The 25,882-nt window shown below is 38.8% G+C and overlaps 3 protein-coding genes across 5 annotated transcripts; all 3 read right to left on the reverse strand.

The window, feature by feature from the left end:
- Positions 1-267: 267 nt before the first annotated feature.
- rbp2b (retinol binding protein 2b, cellular) lies at positions 268-2,422 on the reverse strand. Its single transcript, XM_086172727.1, has 4 exons — positions 2,087-2,422; positions 1,643-1,821; positions 958-1,059; positions 268-866 (listed from the first exon to the last, which is right to left on the reverse strand). The coding sequence occupies exons 1-4, from the start codon at positions 2,157-2,159 to the stop codon at positions 813-815; spliced, it is 408 nt and encodes a 135-aa protein (XP_086028853.1). The 5' UTR covers positions 2,160-2,422; the 3' UTR covers positions 268-812.
- Positions 2,423-4,893: 2,471 nt separating this feature from the next.
- Positions 4,894-9,035, reverse strand: rbp1.1 (retinol binding protein 1, cellular, tandem duplicate 1). Its single transcript, XM_086172728.1, has 4 exons — positions 8,814-9,035; positions 7,808-7,986; positions 7,087-7,188; positions 4,894-5,431 (listed from the first exon to the last, which is right to left on the reverse strand). The coding sequence occupies exons 1-4, from the start codon at positions 8,884-8,886 to the stop codon at positions 5,381-5,383; spliced, it is 405 nt and encodes a 134-aa protein (XP_086028854.1). The 5' UTR covers positions 8,887-9,035; the 3' UTR covers positions 4,894-5,380.
- Positions 9,036-10,241: 1,206 nt separating this feature from the next.
- Positions 10,242-21,804, reverse strand: nmnat3 (nicotinamide nucleotide adenylyltransferase 3). 3 transcript variants are annotated; one of them, XM_086172724.1, is made up of 5 exons: positions 21,633-21,804; positions 17,156-17,305; positions 15,527-15,710; positions 13,656-13,729; positions 10,242-10,995 (listed from the first exon to the last, which is right to left on the reverse strand). In XM_086172724.1, the coding sequence occupies exons 1-5, from the start codon at positions 21,802-21,804 to the stop codon at positions 10,580-10,582; spliced, it is 996 nt and encodes a 331-aa protein (XP_086028850.1). In that variant the 3' UTR covers positions 10,242-10,579. The 3 variants fall into 3 exon arrangements, with proteins under 3 accessions (XP_086028850.1, XP_086028852.1, XP_086028851.1); XM_086172726.1 differs by having other exon boundaries at positions 21,643-21,687; XM_086172725.1 differs by lacking the exon at positions 21,633-21,804 and adding an exon at positions 17,419-17,459.
- Between the last annotated feature and the right edge of the window lie 4,078 nt (positions 21,805-25,882).

Below are 25,882 nucleotides of genomic sequence, written 5' to 3' on the forward strand. Positions count from 1 at the left end.
CTTCTTATTATTCTTAATGTATTTGCTCGTGCTGGTTGTATTTGTTTTATCCATTTTGTACAGATGCAGTGTCCCTCCCCGTTCTTGGATGGCAGTAGAAAAGTTAGTTAAGCTACTTTTCATGGATTATAGTGTGGGTGTAGTGGTTCCGTCGCTGCAGGTTTTAAACCATTTTCAAGTGTTTTAGGTTATAAAGCAGCAGAAAAGTATTGATATTCTCTTTAATAAGTCAATACATGTGATGAGAGACAGCAATTGGCATGTTCAAATTTCAAATCTGAACTATTTATATTTTCACGGTAGAAAAAGAAGAGCAATGTATTTAAATTATTATTATTAGTATTATTATTATTGTAATTCAACATTCAAGGCAATTTCTAGCAAAGTGATGAGCAAGTTAAAAAAAAATAGGTGGTAAAATATTTTCTCTTAAAATTGACAGTTCTACAAATAGCACAAGCTGTATAATAGGCATACTCTGCATGTGATTCCAAAAAAGTTGTTCTTTTTTTTTCAGAGGAAAAAACTCCTCCTGACAAATAGTTCAATATATTTGCTTTGGCTTGAGTAACTTACTACATTATCTGTTCTTTGCTGCTGAATGCGAATGCTTAAATGCATACTTTTTGTCATCAGCATCTTATATTCGCTGTGGCAACCACTGAAGGGAAAAGTCGAAAGGAGAACAAGATCTTATATCCCACCCATGCAATGATCTACAGTCAGTCCTCAAGGAAACAGGTGAGGTTTATTGAGGAGTAAGAATAACTGGTCAGATGAACACAAGGGAAAAAATTAATGCAATTCGCCTTTTATTCTTTTCTCTTGAACACCTGAAGACAGACTATATCTTCACATGTCATCTCCTGCAAATAGAGAGGAATCATTTTAAACACATTAATCTGTCAGCCGTAGTTCTGATTTACATCTTTTGACTGAAAAAAGACGCTGACCCACCAGGTAGAGCTTGTTGTCTTCGATCCAATGCTTCCAGCCTCGATTTGCTTTCACTCCTTTCTGGGTGCAAACCAGCTTGTCTCCCTCCCAGGTCACAAGACTCTGCAGTACATTAATTCAACAATAAATACATTTTATACAATACAATTACATTTTGGGGTCTCTTGGGGCCAGTAAGCTATAAACTGCTATTTTGTTACATCAAGATAATGTAATTGTGAACTGTTTTATAGATTAGATTTTATGTAATGTGTAAAAACATGTTATCTGATTTTTGTCTGATTTACTTTTGCAATTATTTTCATGTTTTAAAAGCACATTTTGTTTTGTTTTTTGCAGAGCTACTCAAATACACAACTGTCTATTAAAACAGTGAATATACATGGATTAAAAAAAATTTGGTAAATTGCAAGTAGAAAAAAAATTCAGTTGCAATTACATTTTTCCCTTTTGTGCCTCAGCATTTGCATATCATTCACTGACTTGTTTTCTCATACACACACACATGCGCGCGCACACACACACACACACACACACACACACACACACACACACACACACATGCAATTGTTGTTTTGGTGAAAGTTAAACATTTTGTATTGTTGGCAATCAAAAGATCAGACAAACTATCTGTACTCATGTCACTTTCACATCATTAGTCCCCAAACCTGGAAGGTTAACTTACCTTGATGTTTCTGTTGTCTAGTCCTTTAGTGTGCTCATCAAATTCCACACCGAGAGTAAAGGCCAGCTCATAATTCCTGAGGGTGCTGAGTGTTTTGAATTCAAATTTGTCTCCATTTTGGGTAACAACTTTGGTCTGAGACAGAGCGATAGCAATTTTCCGCGTTGCAAAGTCTATATCTGGAGGACAAAAAGAATAAGAGGTTTTTAAACATCTTTGGAAAAGATGATTAGGGATGTCTGCTTAAAAAAAACTAGTCATTTTAGCCCTCGGATACTTTTTTTATATCATCACAAAGTTAGATCAAACAGTAAGAGATCACTCTTTTGGTGCATGAAAGATGATTCTGTTGCTGTGCAGTTGATAGGACCCTTCACATCACTCTTTAATTCTAAGTTAAAATAAACAAAGATCAATTAAAGCCTTGAATGACAAGTTTCTTACCCAATGCTTTCAGATAATCCTCAAATTTGTTGTTGGTTTCCAGAATCCATGTCCCACTTAAGTCCACAGGCATGGTTGTTGCAGTTCACTCTGGTGTGTGTGCGTGTGTTGACTTAAGTGTAAAGATTGGAAAGGTGCAAAATGTCCTGCTGGTTTTATACAGCGAAGGGGGCATTAGGGCAGAGAACTACTGATACATGACATAATAGTCTGAAAGGGATTGACAGGAGGGTTATATCGGTGGGGGTGAAGAGCCATGGTTTCTTTTGGGTAAGAAATTGTAGCTGGACTCGTTGCACAGTTATCAGTTATGGGGTGGAGGGTCAGCATTCACAGCCTCTGTTTTTCACAAACATACTTGGGGTTTAGAAGTATACTCATCCCTAATAATCTCTGGAAATCAAGAATGACAATTTGGGGGCGTATGTGGGTCACAATTGAACAAATTATGTTTATTTCTCTCTCTCTCTCTCTCTCTCTCTCTCTCTCTCTCTCTCTCTCTCTCTCTCTCTCTCTCTCTCTCTCTCTCTCTCTCTCTCTCTCTCTCTCTCTCTCTCTCTCTCTCTCTCTCTCTCTCTCTCTCTCTCTCTCTCTCTCTCTCTCTCTCTCTCTCTCTCTCTCTCTCTCTCTCTCTCTCACACACACACACACACACACACAAACATACAAACACATTTATCTTCTCTTGACTGTACTACTTTGGCAGGACAAACTTTCCTGTGATGGACATTGCACACTGTACACATAGAGGCTATTTTGTAATGTCATCCAACTGCATCTTTATTTGATATTCTTCCTCAGTAAACTGAAATACGAATACCAAAACCTGAACTTTGAGCGCAAAGGTAAAAAAAGTTCAGCTTGTTTTGTAATAAAGCAATAATATAAAAATGAAAACAAAAAAAGACCTGCCATTTTAAACATTTAATATAATTTATACAATGCCTTTTTCCATTGTTTGTGAGACATTATCATCCATAATACTACATTAAATTAAATGATTTATTGTAAGCACTCTTCCAAAATTAAGTTTTACTGTGTAATGGGCACAGATGGAAAATATAATCATGAGCTGTTTTATGTTTTTTTTTATTATTGAATATTTTTCAAGAGGTACTTAATTCAAATATTGATATATTCCATGTTTATGCACAACTTTATTTTACATTTATTCCGTTGGGTTTACATTTTCGTTTATACCAATATTAATTGCATTTTTAAATGTTGATAGATTTAAATTGATTTAGATCTGAATCAGGTTATGAAAAGGTGGTGTGGTTCTTTTAATCCCCTAACATCAGTCTGTCTACTGCAGCTTACCGTGCGGGTGCTGTGCCCACACTGAAAAATGTGTAAAATTGTACACAATGTAAAAATTACAGTAAAATTTTCACAGGTAATTGGAAGAATCCTTTCTCTCGCTCCCTGTGGTCGAAAAAAATGTAATTTCAGATAGAATTAATAAAACTTTAGGTTAAACATTTTGAATTTGATCAAAAACTGCCTCGCCGGCAACAGCAACATTTACTCAAACATCCAAAAGGTAAAGTTTTCTTGAATTTCATAGTTGTCAAATACAGTTTTTATTTTAAATTCAGCAAATCAGTTTTTTTTTTTTTGTTTTTTTATGAGGATGGATTATAACAAGATTCTTGGTTAGCACAAGAAACTGTAAAGAAATTTTAAACTTTATATAAAGTGAAAACTGCCCACAGCTCATTATATGAGTAAAGAATGGCATAAAACACAGCAGCAGAGGAGTTTGTAAGTGAAACTGCCAAAATGGAGCTGCTTGTCTATTGACAGCATGCCATTTAAGGAGGGAAACTTTATCTCGAATAAATAAAACAACACAGTAACTCAAGCTCTATTTCATGCATTTTAGACCCTCACCACCACAATATTTTGGAGTAGCAAGAGCAAAAGCAAAGGCAAAAGTAAAATGTGATCAATAAAAAAGTGCCCAGGGAAGCTGAAGTAATCAGAACCTGCAGGAGGATACCCAGATAGTGGCAGGGAGTGAATGCACAAGAAGCAGCAGGAGGCAGAGCAGAGAGCTGAGCAGCTGCATAGAATGAGAATGCGAGCTGGTTCGCTGCTCGAGTGAGCTGACAGATTAGCTGATTCAAAACACAGCATGGCTCAGATTCTTCAACCTCGAGTTTTTCTTTACTCACTTGGAGTTCAAGATGAAGATCTGAAATAAGCTAGTGACTGCATCCAGAGGCTTATCAGACTTGGAAAATTCTCACATCAAATCTAACTTTATGAAACATCAATTCATTTTCATTTTTTTTTTTCTGTAAATGTCAGCATGCTGCCACGTTTTTTTTTTAGTGATACCATGCCCATTTATTCAACAAACATTCCTTCAACTAAATTGCACATAGTGTTGCACTGCTTTGTGACAAAACACATTCAATCACCACTCCTTTAAAAGTTTTTGAATACTTTTCCATCAGACTGTAAACAAGGTTCTGTGCAAATATGTAACAGGTATTCAAAGGCTGACAAATTGCATGAACAAATAAGGTCTTTAGCTTATCTCATCCTGTAGTTTGCAATAGCTTTGCTAAATTATCCTTGCTACCAGACTGTATCTATGCAATCTTAAAACAAGTAACTTTTAACTCAAATCTCAATTAAAGTCAGATCCCTGTGGATGGATTTCAGCATTTAGACAGACAACATTACACACTGGTTAGAGTGTTGAACATGTGAGATATATTGTGACATATGTGAAAAGAATTGTAAAAAAAGGTTGGAATCTGTTAATAAAAAGAGGGATGTAATGAGTGGATTTCTGGTTTTATACTTTTCCTTTATTAATTGATTCATATTCTACCAATTCCACACTTCTATCAGAATTGAAAGGGAAATATATACATGTAAATCTTAACACACCACACTCTTATCTACAGCTTTAACCTTCCTATGTCTCAGTCTCATGCAGACATTTAGAGATCTAAGATGGGAGGCATGCTTCACTATAACCATACATTTCCCAATTGACAATTCGCGTGGCTCACCCATCATATCATCTACACCTATCATGCATCCTGCACATCTAATAATATTGATGACAGCAGCCTCACCCTGAGACAGCTAGAAAGTTTTACATTCTGGGTGTAGATGATGCACATTCAGAATATGAACATATATATATATGTTGATGAGTTGACACAGAGATGGATGCATGAATCGACCAAAGGGAGGTTGGATGGCGTGGCAGAGGCAAATGCCCCTAAGAGCCCATGTCTGCTGGGGTGACTGTCTGTTTCAATAGAGGCCAGCTTAGGTCTTCTTGAAAACCTGCTTGGAAACCACTCCTCCAGCTCTCAGCTCCTGTAGACAAAAGGAAGAAAAGTGACTTTGCTAAATTGACTTCACTAAAGCGCAAGGAAAATAGAGCAGCACATGGACACTTCTTCTTCTTTCGGCTTTTCCCTTCAGTGGTCGCTAAAGCGAATCAACTTTCTCCATCTAACCCTATTCTCTGTATCCTCCTCTCTCACACCAACTACTTTCACATCTTCTCTTGCCACGTCCATAAATCTTCTCTTTGGTCTTCCTCGAGACCTCTTGCCTGGCAGCTCCAATTCCAGTATCCGTCTACCAATATATCCTCTATCCCTCCTTTCTACATGACCAAACCATCTCAGTCTGGCTTCTCTGACCTTCTCTCCAAAACATCTAACATGAGCTGTTCCTCTGATAGACTCATTCGTGATGCTATCCATCCTGGTCACTCCCAAAGAGAACCTCAACATCTTCATCTCTGCAACCTCTAGTTCAGCCTCCTGTTTTTTCGTCATTGTGCACATGAACACTAAAAGAACATTCAATTTCAAATTCAAATGAATTCCAAGGTCTCCTTTTGGTCACAATGCTGAGGTCTCAGCTTAGAAAGATGTTCCATAACACAAAGACTATAAGCCTGTTGACAAAAGGTTGTCTGGCTTGGCAACAGTTACCAACATGTATGAGGACTATTATTGAATAATCTAAAGAGAGTCCTTCACATAATTTGGATCATTGTAAATGATATCCTCCCCAGTTTGACGCTGACTTAAACAGAAAATATGTATATGCAATTTTGAATCCTGCTCTGAGCTTGGTAACAGTGTGTAGAAAAACAATAATTTTAGACAAAGGGTCCTCAATTGTGTTCAGAAAAGACAGCTGGCCTCATTTTACGCGCAATCTACTCCGCGCAATGTAACTTGCAATGCATCTCCACCAGGGGCCACTATTGCCCTGCATTCAAAGACCCAACCAGCTCCTGGGAACTTCACCCTCAACCAATTTCGTGGCGGCTGATTGAAAACGTGTTGGCACGACTGAAACCAAATAATTTGGCAGATTTTTTTTTTTTTTTGCTTTGCTTTGATAGTAGTAATCACAGAGCAGCAAATCAGATAATGCCGAGCTAATGAAAATGGCAATGTCATAGTCATTACTTAAAAATCTTTTCAAATGGTAATGCTTTCATTACAAGGCACAGTGTGTCATGCTGTGAATTTCATTGAAGAGACATTTGAAAAAGAAGTTATTAAAGTCCCTCCAAGAGAAATTAGATTTCCAAAGTTAACATGATAACACTGCAGAGGCTGATGTTGATATGCATTGCTTCGACGGAAGTTCTTGATGAGACAGAAATGCCAAATGAATTAGTGGCAAAAAGGGAATAACTTTTTCATTTTGCCCTGAATCATATCCTTTATCTTTGATTTCTGTTTACCTTAGGTTACTCCTGAGAGTCTGCCTGTCTTGTTCTCTTTTGAAAACTGCGACTGCAAAAGTCACACTTTTAACTTTGATGAACTACTTTTCCTGCGTGCATCTCACACTTCACTCAGCGAGGGTGAGCTAATTCACAGTGGAGTCAGACATAAAAATATATGCACTGTGCATACAGTGCTCAGGGGCATTTTGGATTTGGATTAAAGCATCTAAATTGTCTTTATTAATATTCATGGCGGGAACTTATATTTTCTTACCAGATGAAGCTCATCTCCTTCCACCCAGTGGGTCCAACCTCTTCCTTCAATCTCTCCCTTCTGCACACACACCAGTTTGTCTCCCTCCCAGGTGATGGTGGTCTATGGTTAAAAAGAAAAAGACTTCTGTGATTATAATGTAATGATATGATTCATCTCAGTTCAACGATATGGTTGTGCATTGCCAGTTTTAATGATAAAAGAGCTTGGAAGTTGCAGTTTTTTTCCTTCTTGGTACATTTCTGGTTATAAAGAAGCAAGAACATGTGACCTTCACTCTCACCCACAATTTAAACAGCTTATAGCTTATGCATAATCAGCCTATCTGCATACACAAAAGGTGTTTCTCTTTGGGAAAAAAAGATAATCTTTGATCCTATTCACTATTCAGCAACTCAATCTGATTAAACACATCTGAGTTGAGATTAATCTCATATTTTAAAAGTTCACTTTTTTCTTAGCAGTGTCAGATCCTATCACCTCAGTCAATCTGTGGGAAAGATTGTGAAAAGTCTGAGAAACCTGGGTGGAATTTTTAGTATACGTGACCAAATAGCCATTTGCTCATTAGAGTGTGGAGCGATGCCACCATATGATAAAAAAAGGCCACAGGTTTCAAAAGCATACAGGTAAATAAACTCCCTTAACATTCTTCACAGATTTCTACAGGGTGTAATGTGAATGCATCATGGAAATATTGATCTTAATGGCACACACTGACCATGCATTTCCTGTCATCCACTCCAGAGAGGTCCTCCTCAAACTCTTTGCCGACATAGAAATCCATGTTGTAGTTCTTGAAGGTACTGAGGGTCTTGATGATAATGTGATCCCCATCGTGGCTGATGTCCTTGTCAGGTTTCAACAATGTGGCGATTTTCCTGATGGCAACATTTACATCTACGCAATCCGCAGAGGAGATTTGAAATGAAAGAAAAGACAGTGTATAACTACATTAATTGCAGTTCCAACTAGAAATTTACTTTTCTATGTTTGTAAAAATTAACTTTGTTAAAAGGCCACATGGTATCGGGGAGACCGTGTAAGCATAAATCATTTCAGAGATTTTAAAAGGCTCACTTTTGAAACATTTTAACTTTTTCATCCATTTTTGTTCATTTTAAACCCTTTTTTCAAGATTCTATATCATACTTTAGGTTTGCAAAATTTCTCGCCATTTGAGAAGACCATATCAAGACCATTTCTAGCTAAATTACATGATGGATATTGTCGTGGCCCTGGATTAAATTTTCTGCTCCATTAAAAAAAGAAAAAACAACAATAACAATGATATACCTATCTAGAAATAAATGATCTAATTTTCCTTTTTTTTTTTCTTTTGCTGCAATAGAATTTTAAATTGGATTTTCAACCTTATTCTGGGATTTGGAAATCCCAGCATTTCCTCTCTGCATGATATATTACTCCATCTATAGGACATAAGACATGAGGACTGCAGAACATCAATGTGCATCTTATAGGAGCACACACACACACAACCACACACACACACACACACACACACACACACACTGTGTGTGTGTATGTATGTATATATATATATATATATATACACACACACACACACACACATATGTATGTATATATATATATATATATATATATATATATATATATATATATATATATATATATATATATATATATATATATATATATATATATTATATGGGGCAGCCCTTCACCTTCCTCTGATCTGAACTTACCCAGAGCCTTCAGGTATTCCTCGAAGTTGTCATTGGAAATCATTTTCCAATATCCGTTAAGATCGACGGGCATGTTGGCGGTTTCTCCGACTTTTTCTTCTCACCAGTGAACTAGGCAGTGCGCTGCAGATGGCGATTTGTGTGCAACTGCGAAACCTGCTGTCAAAAGCCCCAATATGAATCAAACTCGCGTTAATCCGATTACCTGGCGAATTTAATTTTTTTAATGGAAATCATCGCTGGCACCTCCCATTTCCCTCCCCTTGTTGGCATCACGTAACCCCTCAATCTTCATCCCAGTTTAGTGTATGGTTCTCTTGTGCTTTATGCTTCCTGCGCTTATATGGGATTAGGATGAACGCACTTGAAGGAGGTATACATATGTGAGTCCACGTGTTGAAGATTTTTCCCCAAGCCCCTTCCTGCTCCATGTTATGGCAGTTCCCTTTATAACAGGCCATAAAGCAAATGAATAAAACACACATGATTCTGTTAAAGCAGCCTGGCTAAAGGAAGAGCACAATGTGGATCATATTCAGGATACAAAAGACCAATCACCTGAGCTGAAAATGATCTAAAAATGCACAATGAAATGGGGCACAATGGGCCTGCCAGCGCCTTTGTCTTGCTTAAATAACTCAATTAATTTCACAATCTCTCTTTTAGAGTAACTGCAGCCAACCTACTCTCTAAACCCTGTCTGACTGGAAAAAGACACAAAGACACACACACATCTTTGAGTAGATGCCAGTCAGTATCAGCGACACAGTGGCTCTTTCAGCCACGGGCAGCGAGAAAGCATCTCCTGTAGCCGAGCAACTGTCAGGATTACTTTAAATCCTTTGGTGCAGAAGAATACACAGCAGGGATGAGAATGGTGGGGGGGGGGGACTGAAACGATCCAGAATGAAATGCTGTTGGGCTGATGGCTTTCACATGAGGAAAAAAAATTGAGAATTCAGACTTGGGCTCAGTCAGAGAATTTCATTGCACTTTACTATACTCATGTGTTACTTTCAGACACAATTAAATGTGGTTATGATCTAAGGCTTTGATATCGAGAATAGTGTTGAACAAAGGTGTAAGAAGTAGCTGTCCTAATTTTCTCTTATTAACATTTGCTCTTCTAGTGTGGTTCTTTAGTTGTTATTCTTTCAGTTTTTTCAATGCTTGACATGCAGTTCTCATGTTTGGTTAAAGTACTGTGAAAACAACAGGATGGAAAGAAGCCATGACCTACTATTTTGAGTCTTGGCATGGCATATTATGGTAATATAGTTTACAGGAAAAAAACAGTTTTTTCTGTCCCCTCTCCATTTCCTGGATCTGAAGTACAGAGATTTGTGCCATGTAATTTCAGAGATGATGTCTGGTTTGTGTCTTCTAAATAGAACAATATCTACTTGAAATCATCAGAGGAGAACACTCAGATGATACATGCTTTTATTTCAATGCAAGGATGTGCAATTATGTGAAAAAATAAACTACAAATGGTACGAAACATTTATCAGACAAGAATTCTGTCACCAAGATGGGGCTCAGGATTTGCATATTTTGAAAAACAGGAGACTGCTTTGTGTTATACACAAGTAATGCCTGGAACACACAATCAAAACCGGCGAACGGTGTTCTTTTGCAGACATTTGCAAGCTGGGCAAATATATATCATGCCACAGCCTGGTGGAAGCAAACAGAGCTTCCAGGGTCTGGTGAAAAGCGGTGATCTGTGAGTGAATTCACAGCTCGAGGGCTTTCATGTAGAGCAGTCAGTCATCCAAACTCTCAACTGGCTGTTGAATCTCCTTTGTGAGCGGCCTGAGCACCATGCCCTTATTCCTCCTTTCGCTGTCCTCGGTGTAGAGGTCATGCTGTTGGATATATTCAATCACAGAGTCCGGGATCAGGTATTTGACGCTGAGCCCTCGTCTCAGAGCTCGGCGGACCTCCGTGGCGCTTGTTTCGTTCCTCACCCATTCTTTCACCTGAAAAATGTTTTGCCGGTGGCGTGAAAGAATGTCCGACTCGTGCACGGCCCGCTCGGGCTGCAATCCCCCGCGGCTGACACAGACCAGGCCAAAGCGCTTGGCTACCTCCTCGACGTGGTCGTCTCTCCACAGACCCGGGATCTTGAACGTGTCCAGGAAATCAGCTCCACATAAGAGCTTCAGCCGGAGAGATGATCCTGAGAGAGTAAGCGTTGACAAAATGTTGATGAAGATGAGGGCTAATTAATTCTCAACTAATTACGCTCTCCCCTTGGGCTGAGTTTTGACTTCACCAGATTTAATGATTTCAATAAATATTAAAAGTATGATCAAAGACTGAACTCATGGATAAAGTAAATCACGACATAAGAAATATGGAAGATATCCTTGAGGAGAGGGGGACATAAAAAAATCTACCAACATCCCTTCATTAAAAAACATACTTGTCTAGACATCTAAAAATGTCTTAATGAACATACATTCTCAAGTGCTTGCCCACACAAGCACACATACCCAAATGTGTTTATCCAACCTGGTTGATTTGTATTGTCATTTTTTCTGTTATTGTCAAATTTCAGTTTTATTGTTTTGTGTCATTGTATCAAGCTGTAAAGTTGAAGTATGGAAATAATGTTTGAGAGAACAGTTTTTTAACCTTTAGATTAACAGTAGGGATGTCACAGCTTGAAGGGCACTGTGGAGAACATTTTGACTGAGACAAATATAAACAAATTACATTTTCTTTTTGCTATTTTATGCAATTTAATGAATTCTTTGTAGATATTTCTAAATTCTATTCATCCTCTAATTTAACTTTTAAAATGGCGGAATAGGTTTTGCATAACCTTAGATAGACAGACTGGCTGACGTTGGGAAATCATAACCTCCTTGGCAGCAGAGGTAATAAAAAAAAAGAACAAACATCTTTCGTCAACTTACATCCCCTGAATCCTTTTTCATCCTCGAAATATATTTATAAAACAGACGCCCACCCCTGTTCAGTCTTCATTTCTGCAATTATATATTATAGCAAAGAGTGACATAGTGCTTCTTTGAATATCCCGCAGGAAGCAAATCCAAAAAAACTTTAAACGCTGGGAATCCAGTAATCATAAAAAATAGGCTCTCTGTCTCAAGTGTCTTTCTGAAAGCTTTGCCTGCATGCTAAAGAGTGGATCTTAAAATGAAGAGCTGGTGGTGAAGATACCAACAGAAAAAATAAAATATAAAAAAATCCAATTAAAACGTAGGCTTTAAAAATTACATGTTGTGGATACTGATTACCTTGGTTTAAATTCTACTTAATTCTTCACAGGATAAGATACAAATGTGCCAAAAAAATATTTTTCTTTCGTATGTAAGTTTGTTGAAACACAATTTATTATTTATATGCTTAGTCTCTAATTTGATCACACAGTGTATCCTGTGTCATATCCTTTTTTTTTATTTATGCTATCAATAAAATTATGGACCACCATGTGATGAATTTTTATTGGCACGCTCACTGTTATACAACAATACTTACACGTGTATGCATAAATGACGTCACTGGTCCTTTGACAATTCAAGCATACAGTTTTAAACACTTATACACACACACGCACCCACACAGTCTTATGAGTAGCCTATTAAAACAATCCCTAATACTCTTTATCCACAGTTCGTCAAGAATACAGAGCACTATTAGGCTTTCACTCTGCAAGCGAAACACAGGGACATTATGCAGGATTCATGCAAATCATCAACTGTAACTTAAAGTTACTTATTAACTTGCAGTAACTTATAAATATATAATGGTGACATACTGAGGGCAAGATTTTTAGTAAGCGCTACGTCTTTTGTACAAAGATTGACCCCAAAAAATCTAAAGCTGTGCTAGATTTGGTCAACTGAGTATGTACTTTGATGAAACAATGCTAAACAATCCTCCTCCTTAGATGGATTTTGTTTGTCCTTGTGAGCTGTGTTGTCGGGGGCATCAGCTCCTGATACGATCTCAAAGAAAAAATGGTTCTAGGTGGAGGTTTAGACTAAGAATGATTCGGAATCGCCCTGATAACAGATGATAGATAACAAGAACCATTAAAGCACCTCGCCTGGATAAGGGAGACCTAGACACCCTCCTGCAGCCAGGTCAAGCAATGGAGCTCACTGGCTAATGCCTGGTGGCTAGAGCTGGGCCCAAGGGACAGTTCAAACAAACAATGCTGAATCGCCGCACTGTGAGGTTACCACTCATAGGTCGAGATATAAGGGTCTGATGATGTATATTTTGGCACTGGAGAGAGACTCTTGAGCATACTGTTAGCTGATGGTGAGTTGAATTAGGTGGAGGGAAAATCTGCTAGACAGGTTTGGCAGAACTCAAATTGTTAGTTTAGGTGAACTGGTGACATAGCTGGATATCCTAAAGTAGCAGACAGGTACTGCAGGGCTAGTGGAGCAGCAGCCTTGTTGGTTGCAGAAGAAAAAGAAGCCATGGAGATGACTGTATTTGAATTTTGTTGATTTTAAGTCACCCAGGTAATGTGAAATATCATTCCGATGCATTACTGATGACAAATGCATGTCTGATACAGCTTTGTTGCAAAGTTCAAAAGTATTATGCAATGAAAATTGCTCTATGATGGGTTCTACACTGTAAAATTTCACATTGTAAACTGATAATACAAGGCAGAATCATCCAAGAGATAACATTTAATTCAGAAAGTGATTTCACTGGATGCAGCTAATGAATTTTCATCAAATAAGAGGAATATATCCCTGATATACTGTGGTAAAATCTCCAAATAATGACTCAAAAACTAAAAGGAGTCAATGTTGTCTGAGGATATTGTAAAAACCAAAAGGATCTTACTTGAGTATGGAGATGTGCTTCCACTTGTTCCTGTGACCTGCTGATACTCCTTTAGAATGCGGCCGTAATGATACCTGTCCAATAGTCAAACATATGAGAGGGGATTTTGTTTATCTTGTATTGGTCGTAAAGTGCAATAAATTACTACTTACCTACACTTTATATTAGAAATGTGGGTATTCTTAAACATTTTACGAGTCATTTGAATTGTTAAGTGGAACACAAAGACAGAAAAATAATCATAGATAATAATAACACACAAAAGAATGAATGAATGAAAAAATGTCCCTGCTATGAATTTAAGCTTCTTATAGGTGTTCTATTAAGAGTTCTGAGGAGTGAGGTGATGTGTGCGGTGGCTGGCTCATGCATGCCTCTCACAATATGGGGACAACAGGCCATTTCATGTCTTGATCCGCGCCCATGTTGCACAAACAAGGCTTAGAGACAACCAGCTGAGGGAGAGGGCGTGGGGAGGCACTAATAAGGGGATTTGTGTGAAACAGGTTGAATGGATGGAAGAGTGGGTGAATAGCTTTAAAGAAATGCAGAAACTGTTTTTGATTCATGATTTATTATGTTTATCATCGTATTCACAAATGTCAATGTAACAGCAGGACAAGACACTTCTGCCAAGAATACTTATATTCCAGACATGAGTCAGCATCCCTCCAAACAGCCAGTATCCCTGATTTCACCCCATTAAAACCAAGACTTAAGATTGGTCCAGTTAAGATTAGCAGTCCTCAAAGAGACACAACCTCATCAGAGTTCCTGGCAGTACTCCCTTACATAATTGAAAAGGGGCTGGCAGTGTATTTCAGAAAACATTTCTGAACTGTGGTAGTGGTGAATGAAATGTCACAGAGGAGAGCATATTTGTCCTATAAAATATTAAGGACAAGGGAGACAAGAGAAAACAAAAAAAAATTTGAGTCACATTGTTTTGGCCTTGTCATGACACTGAAATTACTTTTTATGCCCTGACAGCCACACCCAGAGGGCTTACAGAGGGCTAAATGTCATGACTAAAGGTCAAAAGTCAATGCAACTGCTGGCTCATGTGAATTCTTACAGTAATTATGATGATTTCCCACAATTTCATGCATACGCACACACACACACACGCACGCACACATAAATGTATGTGTGTGTGCGTGTATGTCAGAGAGAGAGAGAGAGAGAGAGAGAGAAAGAGAGAGAGAGAGAGAGAGAGAGAGAGAGAGAGAGAGAGTGAGAGAGAGAGAGAGAGAGAGAGAGAGAGAGAGAGAGAGAGAGAGAGAGAGAGAGAGAGAGAGAGAGAGAGCTCTCAGTGTTCAGCATGTACAGGAAATGCAAGGTTAGAAAAATCAGCTGTGTGGCAGCAGCATACTACAACACAGTACTGTACTTTCTAGTTTTCATCGCCTCATACAGTAGTTCATGGGGTAGAAATGCAACTTTAAGTTTTTGCCATTGCAACTGTGAGGGAAACCCTAACCTGACAGAAAGACGATATGCAATAAGAATACTTATGGGAGATCAGATTTGGTGACAAAATGAAACATTTGCTTGATAACTCTGGAAATACAGAGATTTCACATAAATTCTTCCTTCCTCTTGTCAAACAAAGCGACAGCCTTTTTAAGTAAGTCTTTGCACAAATGACATTTGACAAGAAGTTACTAGTATGCTTTGAATAATAGATGTATAGGGAATTTGTGCTGACTACAGCTATTAGAGGCAACATGCATTGGTGGCTATTAAATCTAATACGCTGTGATGAAAATAGCTGACAGGAAGATAGGCAGTAAAATAAAGGCTGAAATGATCCTTCACCTTCAGACCAAACTTTTTTCAAACAATTTCACTGTAATGTTATTGTGTCGTACCTCATTGTGACCACTGTTTCAGTCCAGTCCGGCTGTCGGCTTTCCCATTCATCGACTGTGACCCAGCTGGAGCTCTGGACCGCCAGCTTTGCCATTGCGATCCTGTGCTTTGCCATAACTAGGCCTTGCTTTCCATAACCATCGCTCACTGGAGACACAATACCAGCCACCACCTGGTACTGGCCTGGAGAAAGGAGGATAGTTTCTCTGTGACATGATATACAAGTTGAACCTGAATAGGCACATATGGTGATTATTAGGATCTTTTATTTGTCAAGTATTGTCAGTAGTATTTCTACTTCAGACTGAAGAAGTTGTGGTGATAAAGTTCACTCTGGGTAATGTACGTGTTTGAGTGTTAACATTCTATTTGTCAGATTTGAATTTAGTTTCAGGGGCTCATAAGGGACTGAAGCTCTAACTAATTTTCTTTATTTCAGCATTACTTAAATTTAGAAGGCATTTAAATTGGCAAGAAAAATCATCAATACTTTGAACAAAGGAAAATAATTCAAACCTTTCTTTTTTTTGGAGATGGGCCAACAGAAGATTTTTGCTAACTTATTTTTCCCAGGGATGTTATATTTTTCAATATATTTTCTGTTGGGATTTTAGTGACCCCATCCTTAAGGTTCATACTATTCTTGTGCCAGGAACAAGGCATACATATCCAGATATGTAAGAATGAACACAGTTCTTGCATGCAGCTCAGTATTTTCTGAAGATTACCCTCAAACAAGTCAGCTGATGTCTTATAGGTGAGGGGTCAAACAAAAACTTTAAGAGCATTATTTATGTTCCTGCTCACTGAAATGGTTCACAGTGCATATATTCCTAAAGCATATTAGCTGAAAGGAGCTGATTCTGGACCAGTGCGAGAAATGATGGCCACGTGGCCAGGGAGGTTTTCTTGTTCTGAGCAGTATTAAGGGCCTAGTTTTACATAAATACACTGTCTCTCTATTCTTAATTATTGTTGTTAAATTGGGGTTGTGGTTAGTCAGAAGAAAACCTGCACTATATAAACAAACCTTTCTTGAGGTTGTTTCCCTTCAAAGAAGCCCCTTAATAAACAAGCACACACACATTTTGTTTGGTAATTTATGAAAGTTTCCTGAAATGTATTTTCATGCTTTCGATTAAGCATGCTTTTTGTTACAGTGTGAAGGTGGTGTTGATATGAAATGAAAAATGTACAATTCATCATTTATGTGTGAAGATTCTTTAAAATGAATGTTTCTCCTTTGTGAGAGCGAAATCTTTAAGTAGTTTAGTTCCGAAGGTTGCAACTTTGTCTGCCATTTTGCGGTGATCTCATTGTTCACTGAAAGCTGATCAGTTTGCTTGTTGACATGAGGACATCTCTGCTGCAAAATGAGGTTGGTGGAATATGCAAGAAATCCTGTGGCTGTGAAATGAAAGCAGGTCTAAAAATATCTTAAGAGCTGCAGTATAAATTCTCCATAGATCCATCACTGTGAGCACTGCTATTGAACAAGCAGTGCATTTTACATACTGACAAATACTGAGTTTTATTAATTAGGGCTTCCACCAAAGTGGCATTATCTCAAAATAATGAACACCAAATGTGTTTTGATATGGAGTCTTAAGCACAAGGTTTTATCAGACCTGTGCTGTGCATGTGGTCTCTGGCCAGCTCAAAAAGCCTCAAGTGCTGGTTGGTGATGGGATTAAAGGAGCCGCAGGCCAACAAAACCAGTGGAATGCGTTGGGTGCCAGACATTTTGGTTAAAGGACTCCTTGCTGCGGCAAAAGAACCTTGAAACAGAGGAGAAGGAGAAGTAATTTATGTTAGGGTTTTTTCCAAAGGTCTTCTCAAAGTAAGGCTTTTGTAACCCACAGTGAGGGTCGATAAATAAGACATAACAGACCCTCATTATTAGACTGCATAGTGATGGGTCCTCAGTCCTTTTTAGACTTAAAGTGGGGGGCGGGGGGAGGGCAGAAGTTTTAAAATCCTTGCTATAGCTTCCGACATAAAACATTAGCATTTGCAACTAAATAGCAATAACTTGTGAGTTTATTTTCAATTAGCCTTTTTTGCACGAGGTCTGGATACAAAAGACAATTAATGTGACATACATCACTGGTCTTCAAATAATAATGACAACATAAAAAGTGATATTGCTTCCCCACCCATAAAACCAAAGGATATAATCACACACAAGCACTACCTTAAAAGGTCACAACAGCCATTCTGTCAGTGTCTTGTATCTAGGCTTGTGAAAGAAAGCAGCCTTCACAATCCTGTGTAATCATGTTATCTCTCATTATGCTGGAGACAAACAATATTTTTATGTTGTGTGTTTATGCATCATATATATATATATATATATATGTATGTATGTATGTATGTATGTATGTATGTATACACAGCCCTAACAGAAATCATAGACTCTTAGTGATGGTGAATTATGAAATCCTCTTTACATAAATCACCTGAGGTTGAGTAATCAGATTTGCTCTCTAAAAAGATTGTAAAAATTATAATGAGTATATAGCTTCAGATGTGTTAGTGACAAACACAGACAACAAAAGTTTGTTTTTCAGTTATAGCATTACACTCCTTTCAACCTTTACATTCTTACATCTCCTTTTTGATATAAAATTTTGACCATAAATTGAAAAATTTCAGTCGATGGATGTTAATATTTATAAAATTAATATTTTTAAATGCCAAGTTGTGTAGTTAAAAAGAAAATGTCATACAACTTAAAACTATCTGCAAAAGGATCAAGCAAAAATACTGACAAATAACAATTTAAGAAAATAAGGTCTAAGTAACAACTGCCTGGCAGAGATGACAGAACATGTATGAAAGGTATATAATGTTAGGACAAGACTTGACATTGTTGACTGAGCGGCTATATATGTAATCAAGCGCCAAACGATAATCTATTGGGTTCATGATAAGTCAAAATAAGTGACTGGCAATTGAGCTGGAGAAAAATCAGGATAAACCTGTCATCCATTACTCTCGACACAACAAAGCCTAATTTTCTTTGTTAAGAAAATCAATTTTCTGTTTGATTCTCCAATTACAGTGGGGAGAACAAGTATTTGATACACTGCTGATTTTCAGCTTTTTCCACTTGCGAAGCATGTAGAGGTCTGTAATTTTTATTATAGATACTCTTCAACTGCCAGTGACGGAATCTAAAACAAAAATCCTGAAAAAAACATTGTATGATTTTTAAGTAATTATTTTCATTTTAGTGCGTGACACAAGTATTTGATCACCTACCAACTGGTAAGAACTGTGGCTCTCCCAGACGGATTACTTCTTTAAGAAGCACTCCTGTTCTCCACTCATTACCTATATTAACTGCACCAGTTTAAACTTGTTACCTGTATAAAAGACACCTGTCCACACACTCAGTCAAACAAACCCCAACCTCTCCACAATGACCAAGACCAGAGAGCTGTGTAAAGACATCAGGGATAAAATTGTAGGCCTGCACAAGGCTGGGATGGGCTACAGGACAATAGGTAAGCAGCTTGATGAGAAGGCAACAACTGTTGGTACAAATGTTAGGAAAACAGAAGAAGTTCAAGGTGACGGTCAATCTCCCTTGGTCTGGGGTTCCATGCAAGATGTTGCCTCGCGGGGCATCAATGATCATGAGGAACATGAGGGATCAGCCCGGAACTACACAACCGGACCTGGTCAATGACCTGAAAAAAGCTGGGACCACAGTCTCAAAGAAAACCATTTGTAACACACTACACCGTTATGGATTAAAATCCTGCAGGGCACGCAAGGTCCCCCTGCTCAAGCCAGCACATGTCCAGACCTGTCTGAAGTTTCCCAGTGACCATCTGGATGATCCAGAGGAGGAATGGAAGAAAGCCATGTGGTCTGATTAGACAAAATAAAGTCTTCTGGTCTAAACTCCACTCGCCATGTTTGAAGGAAGAAGACAGATGAGTACAACCCCAAGAACACCATCCCAACCGTGAAGCATGGAGGGGGACACATAATTCTTTTAGGATGCATTTCTGCAAAGGGGATAGGACGACTGCACTGTATTGAGGGGAGGATGGATGGGGCCATGTATCGCGAGATCTCGGCCAAAAACCCCCTTCCCTCAGTAAGAGCCTTGAGGATGGTTCGTGGCTAGGTCTTCCAGCATGACGACGACCCGAAACATGCAGCCAGGGAAACTTAAGAGTGGCTGCGTAAGAAGCCTCTCAAGGTCCTGGAGTGGCCTAGACAGTCTCCAGATCTGAACGTAATAGAAAATCTTTGGAGGGAGCTGAAAATCAATATTGCCCAGCGACTGCCCTGAAACCTAAAGGATCTAGAGAAGATCTGTTTGGAGGAGCGGACCAAAATCCCTGCTAGAATGTGTGCAAACCTGGTCAAAGACTACAGGAAACGTCTGATCTCTGTAATTGGCAACAAAGGTTTCTGTAACAAATATTAAGCTGTTTTTCTGATATATCATTTACTTATGTCATACAAATTAATTATTGAAACATCATGCAATGTGTTTTTCTGGATTTTAGTTTTAGATTCATCACTCATAGTGGAAGAGTACCTATGATTAAAAAATTACAGACCTCTACATGCGTTGCAAGTGGGAAAAGCTGAAAAATCAGCAGTGTATTAAATACTTGTTCTCCCCACTGTATGTGATGAGTTAATTCATAATTAGGACTTAACACTGTTCATGTTGTTCCTCTACAAATTATGACCATCAGTTGGTTAATTTAGTTTTTTCAGTTGTCATATTTTTAGAACGTTAAATCCATATGTAGGTCACTTTTGCTTAGCTTTCATACACAAATTCCCAAGATCGAGGGTAAATTGAACAACGGAAATCATAATTGGGTCTGTAAAATCCAACTGGACATCTTTTACTTAAAAAGCTTCTATGGCAAGCCTGAGCCTTAATAAAACTGGACTTCTTAAGATTTTTTAAATACTCCAGCCACCCATAGTAGCCCAGGGGGAACCTTAAATAAATGCAATAAAATAAGACAAGGAATTCTCAATTGAACAAGCACAGAGGTATAGTTGTACGTAGATAGAAAAACATGAAACAAAAACAATTACACAGTGCTGAGAGTAGAACCTGAGTGACCTGTATATACTATACTGCTTAGACCTGAACCAAGGGTTTAATTGTGTATTAGACTATCTCCATTGGCTATAATGGAGGTCTAACCTTCATTAGTTCAGGGGGACAGCAGAACAAGACCAAGGGCAAATGCATGCACCCCAAGGAAACATTTTATGGCCCAATTCATGACAACATATACGTTTTTGGACTCTTCGTAACCCTCCTCCTCAAAGACACAATACCCTAACAACTTGGATGTCAGGTGCTGTACAACAGTCCTACAAATTGATATCAAAATATGTCTATTTCACGATAATAAGCGACCTATGTCTACAACTATAATGGCTGAACACTGTTCCTACACGGAGTTACCCCGATGAACTGTGAGCGCATTGTGTGTACGCAGTCGTGCACAGTGAAATTGAGTAAAGGCTCTCAAGTTGCCGCGTACAGATAACAGACGCAGGCGAACGACAAGAGAAATGGTTAAGGGTATTTTGACGTTTTTAAAGGGACGTTTAACGACATCGTAAAATAAAAGCACTGTTAAATCATAGCGGCAACCCAAGAGGAAGATGACAGTGTGTTTCGTGACATTGAGAAAGCTAACAGCGACACCGTTACATTGTCACTGACCATAGGTGATGTATAAAGACAATAAAATGTCAATTTTTATTTCCGTGAGGTCGACGTTACTGTCCCCGAGTTACTGTCTGTAAGAGAAAGTCATGCCGGATTTGATAAAGCCAACAGTTCACCAATGTTCCATCCCTCTCCTAAGTTTTTTTAAATGTCGTGACGGAAAAAAAACAGTCGATTGCGTAATCCGGCAACATGCTAACTTGTGTCAACGAAAACTTAACCTTCCGGCGATTATAACTCTTTTGAACGACCTAACATGACGAACAAACGGTCGTCTTACAAAGTGTCTCGAGATCTTGAAACACAGACATGTAATCATTTAATCATCTTCTGGAAATCATTTGGTCTAACACCGATAAACAGACTATTAATGTTACCTGTTCTCACATTGTTGCTAGGTAGCTCATTTTGTGTCTCACTGTTTTCAGTCCGTCGGCCTGAAGAGCTGCTGCTCATCGGTTCCAGAAGGCTAAAGTGCGACTCCTTGTGGTCAAATACTACGGAAGGAGCTCTCCATGGTACCAGGGCAACATCGGGCATGCTGGCCATTCCCAAACAGTTATTGTTGCCTAAAATATGATGTTACAGTGCAGTTGTGTGTATTGCTTATTTGATTCCCACTTTATCCCACTATATGCCAGCACAACCAGACAAAGGAAGAAGCTTTTTCCCACAAGCCGTCACCGTTAAACCCATAACTCCCCACAAGACCTTACACAATATGTCATGTTCTAACAATAACATCTTTACCTCATCATCAAGTTCTCATTACACATCATACCTTAATCAAAAATGCAGAATTTTATCATCTCATGTCAACACAGACAGTTACCGATGTTGTTAATGATAATACTGCATATATAAAGATATGTTTAGCCAGATTTGATATAACTGCACCACCCCACTGACCACTTTACTTGTTTCAGATATTCCTTAACTACATGGCATTCTCACCCTTCTTATTTTTGAATTGTGTATAATGTCCTGCTGTTTACTTTTACGTAACAACAAGGTGTAACGGTGAACTGGAACCGAATACCTTGTACGTGTGGATAGACTTGGTTATTAAAGCTGATTCTGAATTAGATTCCAATTATAGTAATGTATAAGCAGAACAGACCGAGTACTTGTAATTCTAAATGATGTTCACTAGCTGCGGTTATAAATTGTCAAAAAGCCTCAGATCCATGTTTTAAGTTCATCACCTGTTTTACATAATTCCACCAACTTATACATTTTGCCTGTGTGGGGAAAGACAACAGCGTTCCTTAGCAAACCACACAATAATTACAAGTTGACCTTTACAGAGATGCTACATCACACACTTACATTTTCGGGTAACATTTCATCCCATTGTTATTAACTGCTTGTCAGACTAAAAGAAGAGGCTTTGTCTAACACCAATTGACTGCTAGTTATGAAGCAAGGAAATGATTATGACCTGGTTGTGCTGTAAATTGATTTTTTAATAACTCTGCTCTGTTGTACATGTAGAAGAATGACAGCGGAAAATTTTCAAACAAGACCATTCTAGTATCACCAAGACAAATCACATGCACTACTAAAGAATACCCAGCCAAGAAAATGGCAACTGCAGTAACTGCAAGAAATGGATAGTGGACATCTATGCATTAAGATTTTATTCACATGCTATCTTTGATCCCAAGGTGTTGTGCATATTGTTATTTAAAAGGAGATGCAGGTTGGTCTCTCTGAATTTTTATGGGAAAAATAGGTTTCTGAGTCAAAGGCAACCATTCCATTCATTAGTGCTGCTCACAAGCAACAATTAGGGGTAAACAGAAGTGTGGTTGCATGAGCCTGTTTTCCTGCGTGTGTGTAACAGTGAGAGAGAGAGAGAGAGAGAGAGAGAGAGAGAGAGAGAGAGAGAGAGAGAGAGAGAGAGAGAGAGAGAGAGCGAGCGAGAGAACACAGTAGGAAAACATTAAATTTTTTCTAGTTTAAGTCATTATTCATTTCACAGCTTTTTCAGACTTGGTTAAAATCCACTGCCCTCTGTACCAATTGAAATTGTTTTGAAAATATTAGCCTCATCCAGATTAATTTTCTTTGGCTAGGGTAACATTTTCTGCTTTGGATTGTTTGTGGTTAATAGTATTGCAGGATGATTTGAATTAGGCAGGCACAGATACTGTACTGTGAAAGCCCCTCATGCAAATATTTCCACTTCTTTGCAACCCATGTTTGCACATTCTTATTTTCTGTGAGGAGGAACCATCTCTTGGTTTCACGTTTATGTATGTAGTTGTATCTTGAATAAGACAATATTTTTTGACTGCAATGAGCATTTAAATGAAAATATCAATTTGTAAAATAATGCAGCAATAATGCAGTCATAAAACGTGGGATGAAATATTGGGTTTACATTTCCTTCAAGGGATAGTGATAAAAGTGAAAAGACAAAGGTAATCAGTCTGATTTGCATAAACCTGTGTGAAATTTTGCAATGACCTGTATGACCATGACAGTTAAATGTGTGTCATAGTACTGTGTGTGCCCTGTCTAATTAACAACGCGGTAATATAAATGTCCGGTCCCCTGACTGAAAAATTCCTGACCTGAGGGCTGGAAGGCAGGTAGAAAAACAATTTGCTCATTAAACTATCTTTCTCTTTCACTGCGCTGCTGTAACTTAGCTGCCACTGCCCATGGAAACTGCCACTTGGGAGTATGTGTGTGTAAGTTACTATGTGTGCATGTAAATGTACCCTGCATGTATGTGTGTTCTATCTTTGTTATCCTCTTAAGTCACTTGAGGTCTGCCTCCTCTCTCTAATCCCCAGAACACACACCCACACCCAATAGAAGAAGAAACAGGGGAAATAATTGAGGAACATACGGCCAACATTTCACCCAGCGATTCTGCCACTGGGTGGAAAGCTGAAAGACCCAAATCTGTGAGGGGGAGTGTATCTGCGCTGTTCTGGCTCTTGTTAGGAGGATACAGCTGGAAAACACAGTATACCATAGAGCTGTTTCACTTGATTATGAAAGGAACACCACTGGTAGAGAATGCATTGAATCAAAATCTCACCCCTCATCAAAACAAGACATTTTACTTGTTCCAAATGTAGAACGACTTGCCCAGCCAATTAGTGGAGAATAACATCTACATATTAAAATCCAGCTGCATATGGGTTCAACCTGGATATATTTACTTAAATACAAAACAAACAAACAACTAATGAGCTGAGCGAAAAACATAAAGGCACATCATGATATACAAAGCCACCCCACCACCCCCTCCCACTACTGCGAAATAAGATGTTGCTTGGTATTTAAAAAACAAAAAATGGTAATTTTTTTATGGAAATGGGGTGGCACAGTGGCGCAGTGGTTAGCACTTCGGCCTCACGGCACGAAGGATCCTTGTTCGATTCCGAGAAGGGGGCCTTTCTGTGTGGAGTTTGCATGTTCTCTATGTGTCTACGTGGGCTTCCTCTGGGCTCTCCAGTTTCCTCCCACAGTCCAAAAATATGCAGCAGTTTAATTGGAAAAAAAATTGGAAAATAGACCTGTGTGAGTGGATGGTTGTTTGCCTGTATATGTGGCCCTGTGATTGACTGCCGATCAGTCCAGGGTGAACACCGCCTCTCGCCCAATGACAATTGGGATAGGCTCCAGCATCCCCGGCGACTATGAGTGCAGGGCAAGCGGCAGACGATGGATGGATTTATGAAAATATTCTCCATTATAGAGTAATAGTATTTTAAAAGCTTTTAGACACAAGAACTTGGAACTTCAAACATACATTTTCAATCATTTAAAATCTTGAAATGTATGCATTATTCGTCTGATAATTTTACGGTGGCTTTGCAGAAACTGTCTACTATGTATTATGTAATTATTATTATTATCATCATCATCATCATTTTTCTGTACATACTTACACAATTTCAGACAATATTTTGTTGATTTTCTAAGGTGACAGATAACGCCCCTGTCTCCTGATGACAAATAATGGAAAGAGTGACTAAAAAAATTGTAAAATTTTTAGTTACGACTGAAATGTGAAAAGGTATACGCACAAATAAACAAAAACATACCACCCATAAGGAATACACACTTTGGATCCAGTTTTCCCTTGCCGACACGTATGTCACTGGGGGTGTTTCCTGGAGCCAGGCCTCGGGGCGGGGCTCGAGCACCTGGTGGCCAGGCTTTCACCCAAGGTGCTCGGCCGGGCACTGCCCGAAGAATTGACATTGGTTCCCATTCCACTGGACTCACCACCCACAGGAAGGCCCAAGGGGGTCAAGTGCAATGTAAGCTGGGTAGTGGGCGGAACGGGCAGAGCTACAACCACGTCCCGAGGGAGGCGGGGGACATCGGGTCTGAATGGGCTCTGTTCCGTGCTTCCATTGTTTGGGCCCTGCATAATCGGTGTCGGAGCCTGGTCTGCATTGACGGTTGAAAGTCGAACCGGTGAGAGTTGGACTCCGCCTGGGCGTCCCTTTGTCACCGATTCTGGTCATAACTTTTATGGAAAGAATTTCTAGGTGTAGCCAGGGCGTCGAGGGTATCCAGTTTGGTGGCCGCAGGATCGGGTCTCTGTTTTTTGCAGATGATGCAGTTCTGTTGGCTTCACCAGGCCATGATCTCCAGC

Source organism: Fistularia commersonii, chromosome 25, assembly GCF_037954325.1.
Source record: "Fistularia commersonii isolate RoL2024-O1a breed Wild chromosome 25, RoL_Fcom_v1.0, whole genome shotgun sequence".
In the NCBI taxonomy this organism is placed as follows: Eukaryota; Metazoa; Chordata; class Actinopteri; order Syngnathiformes; family Fistulariidae; genus Fistularia; species Fistularia commersonii.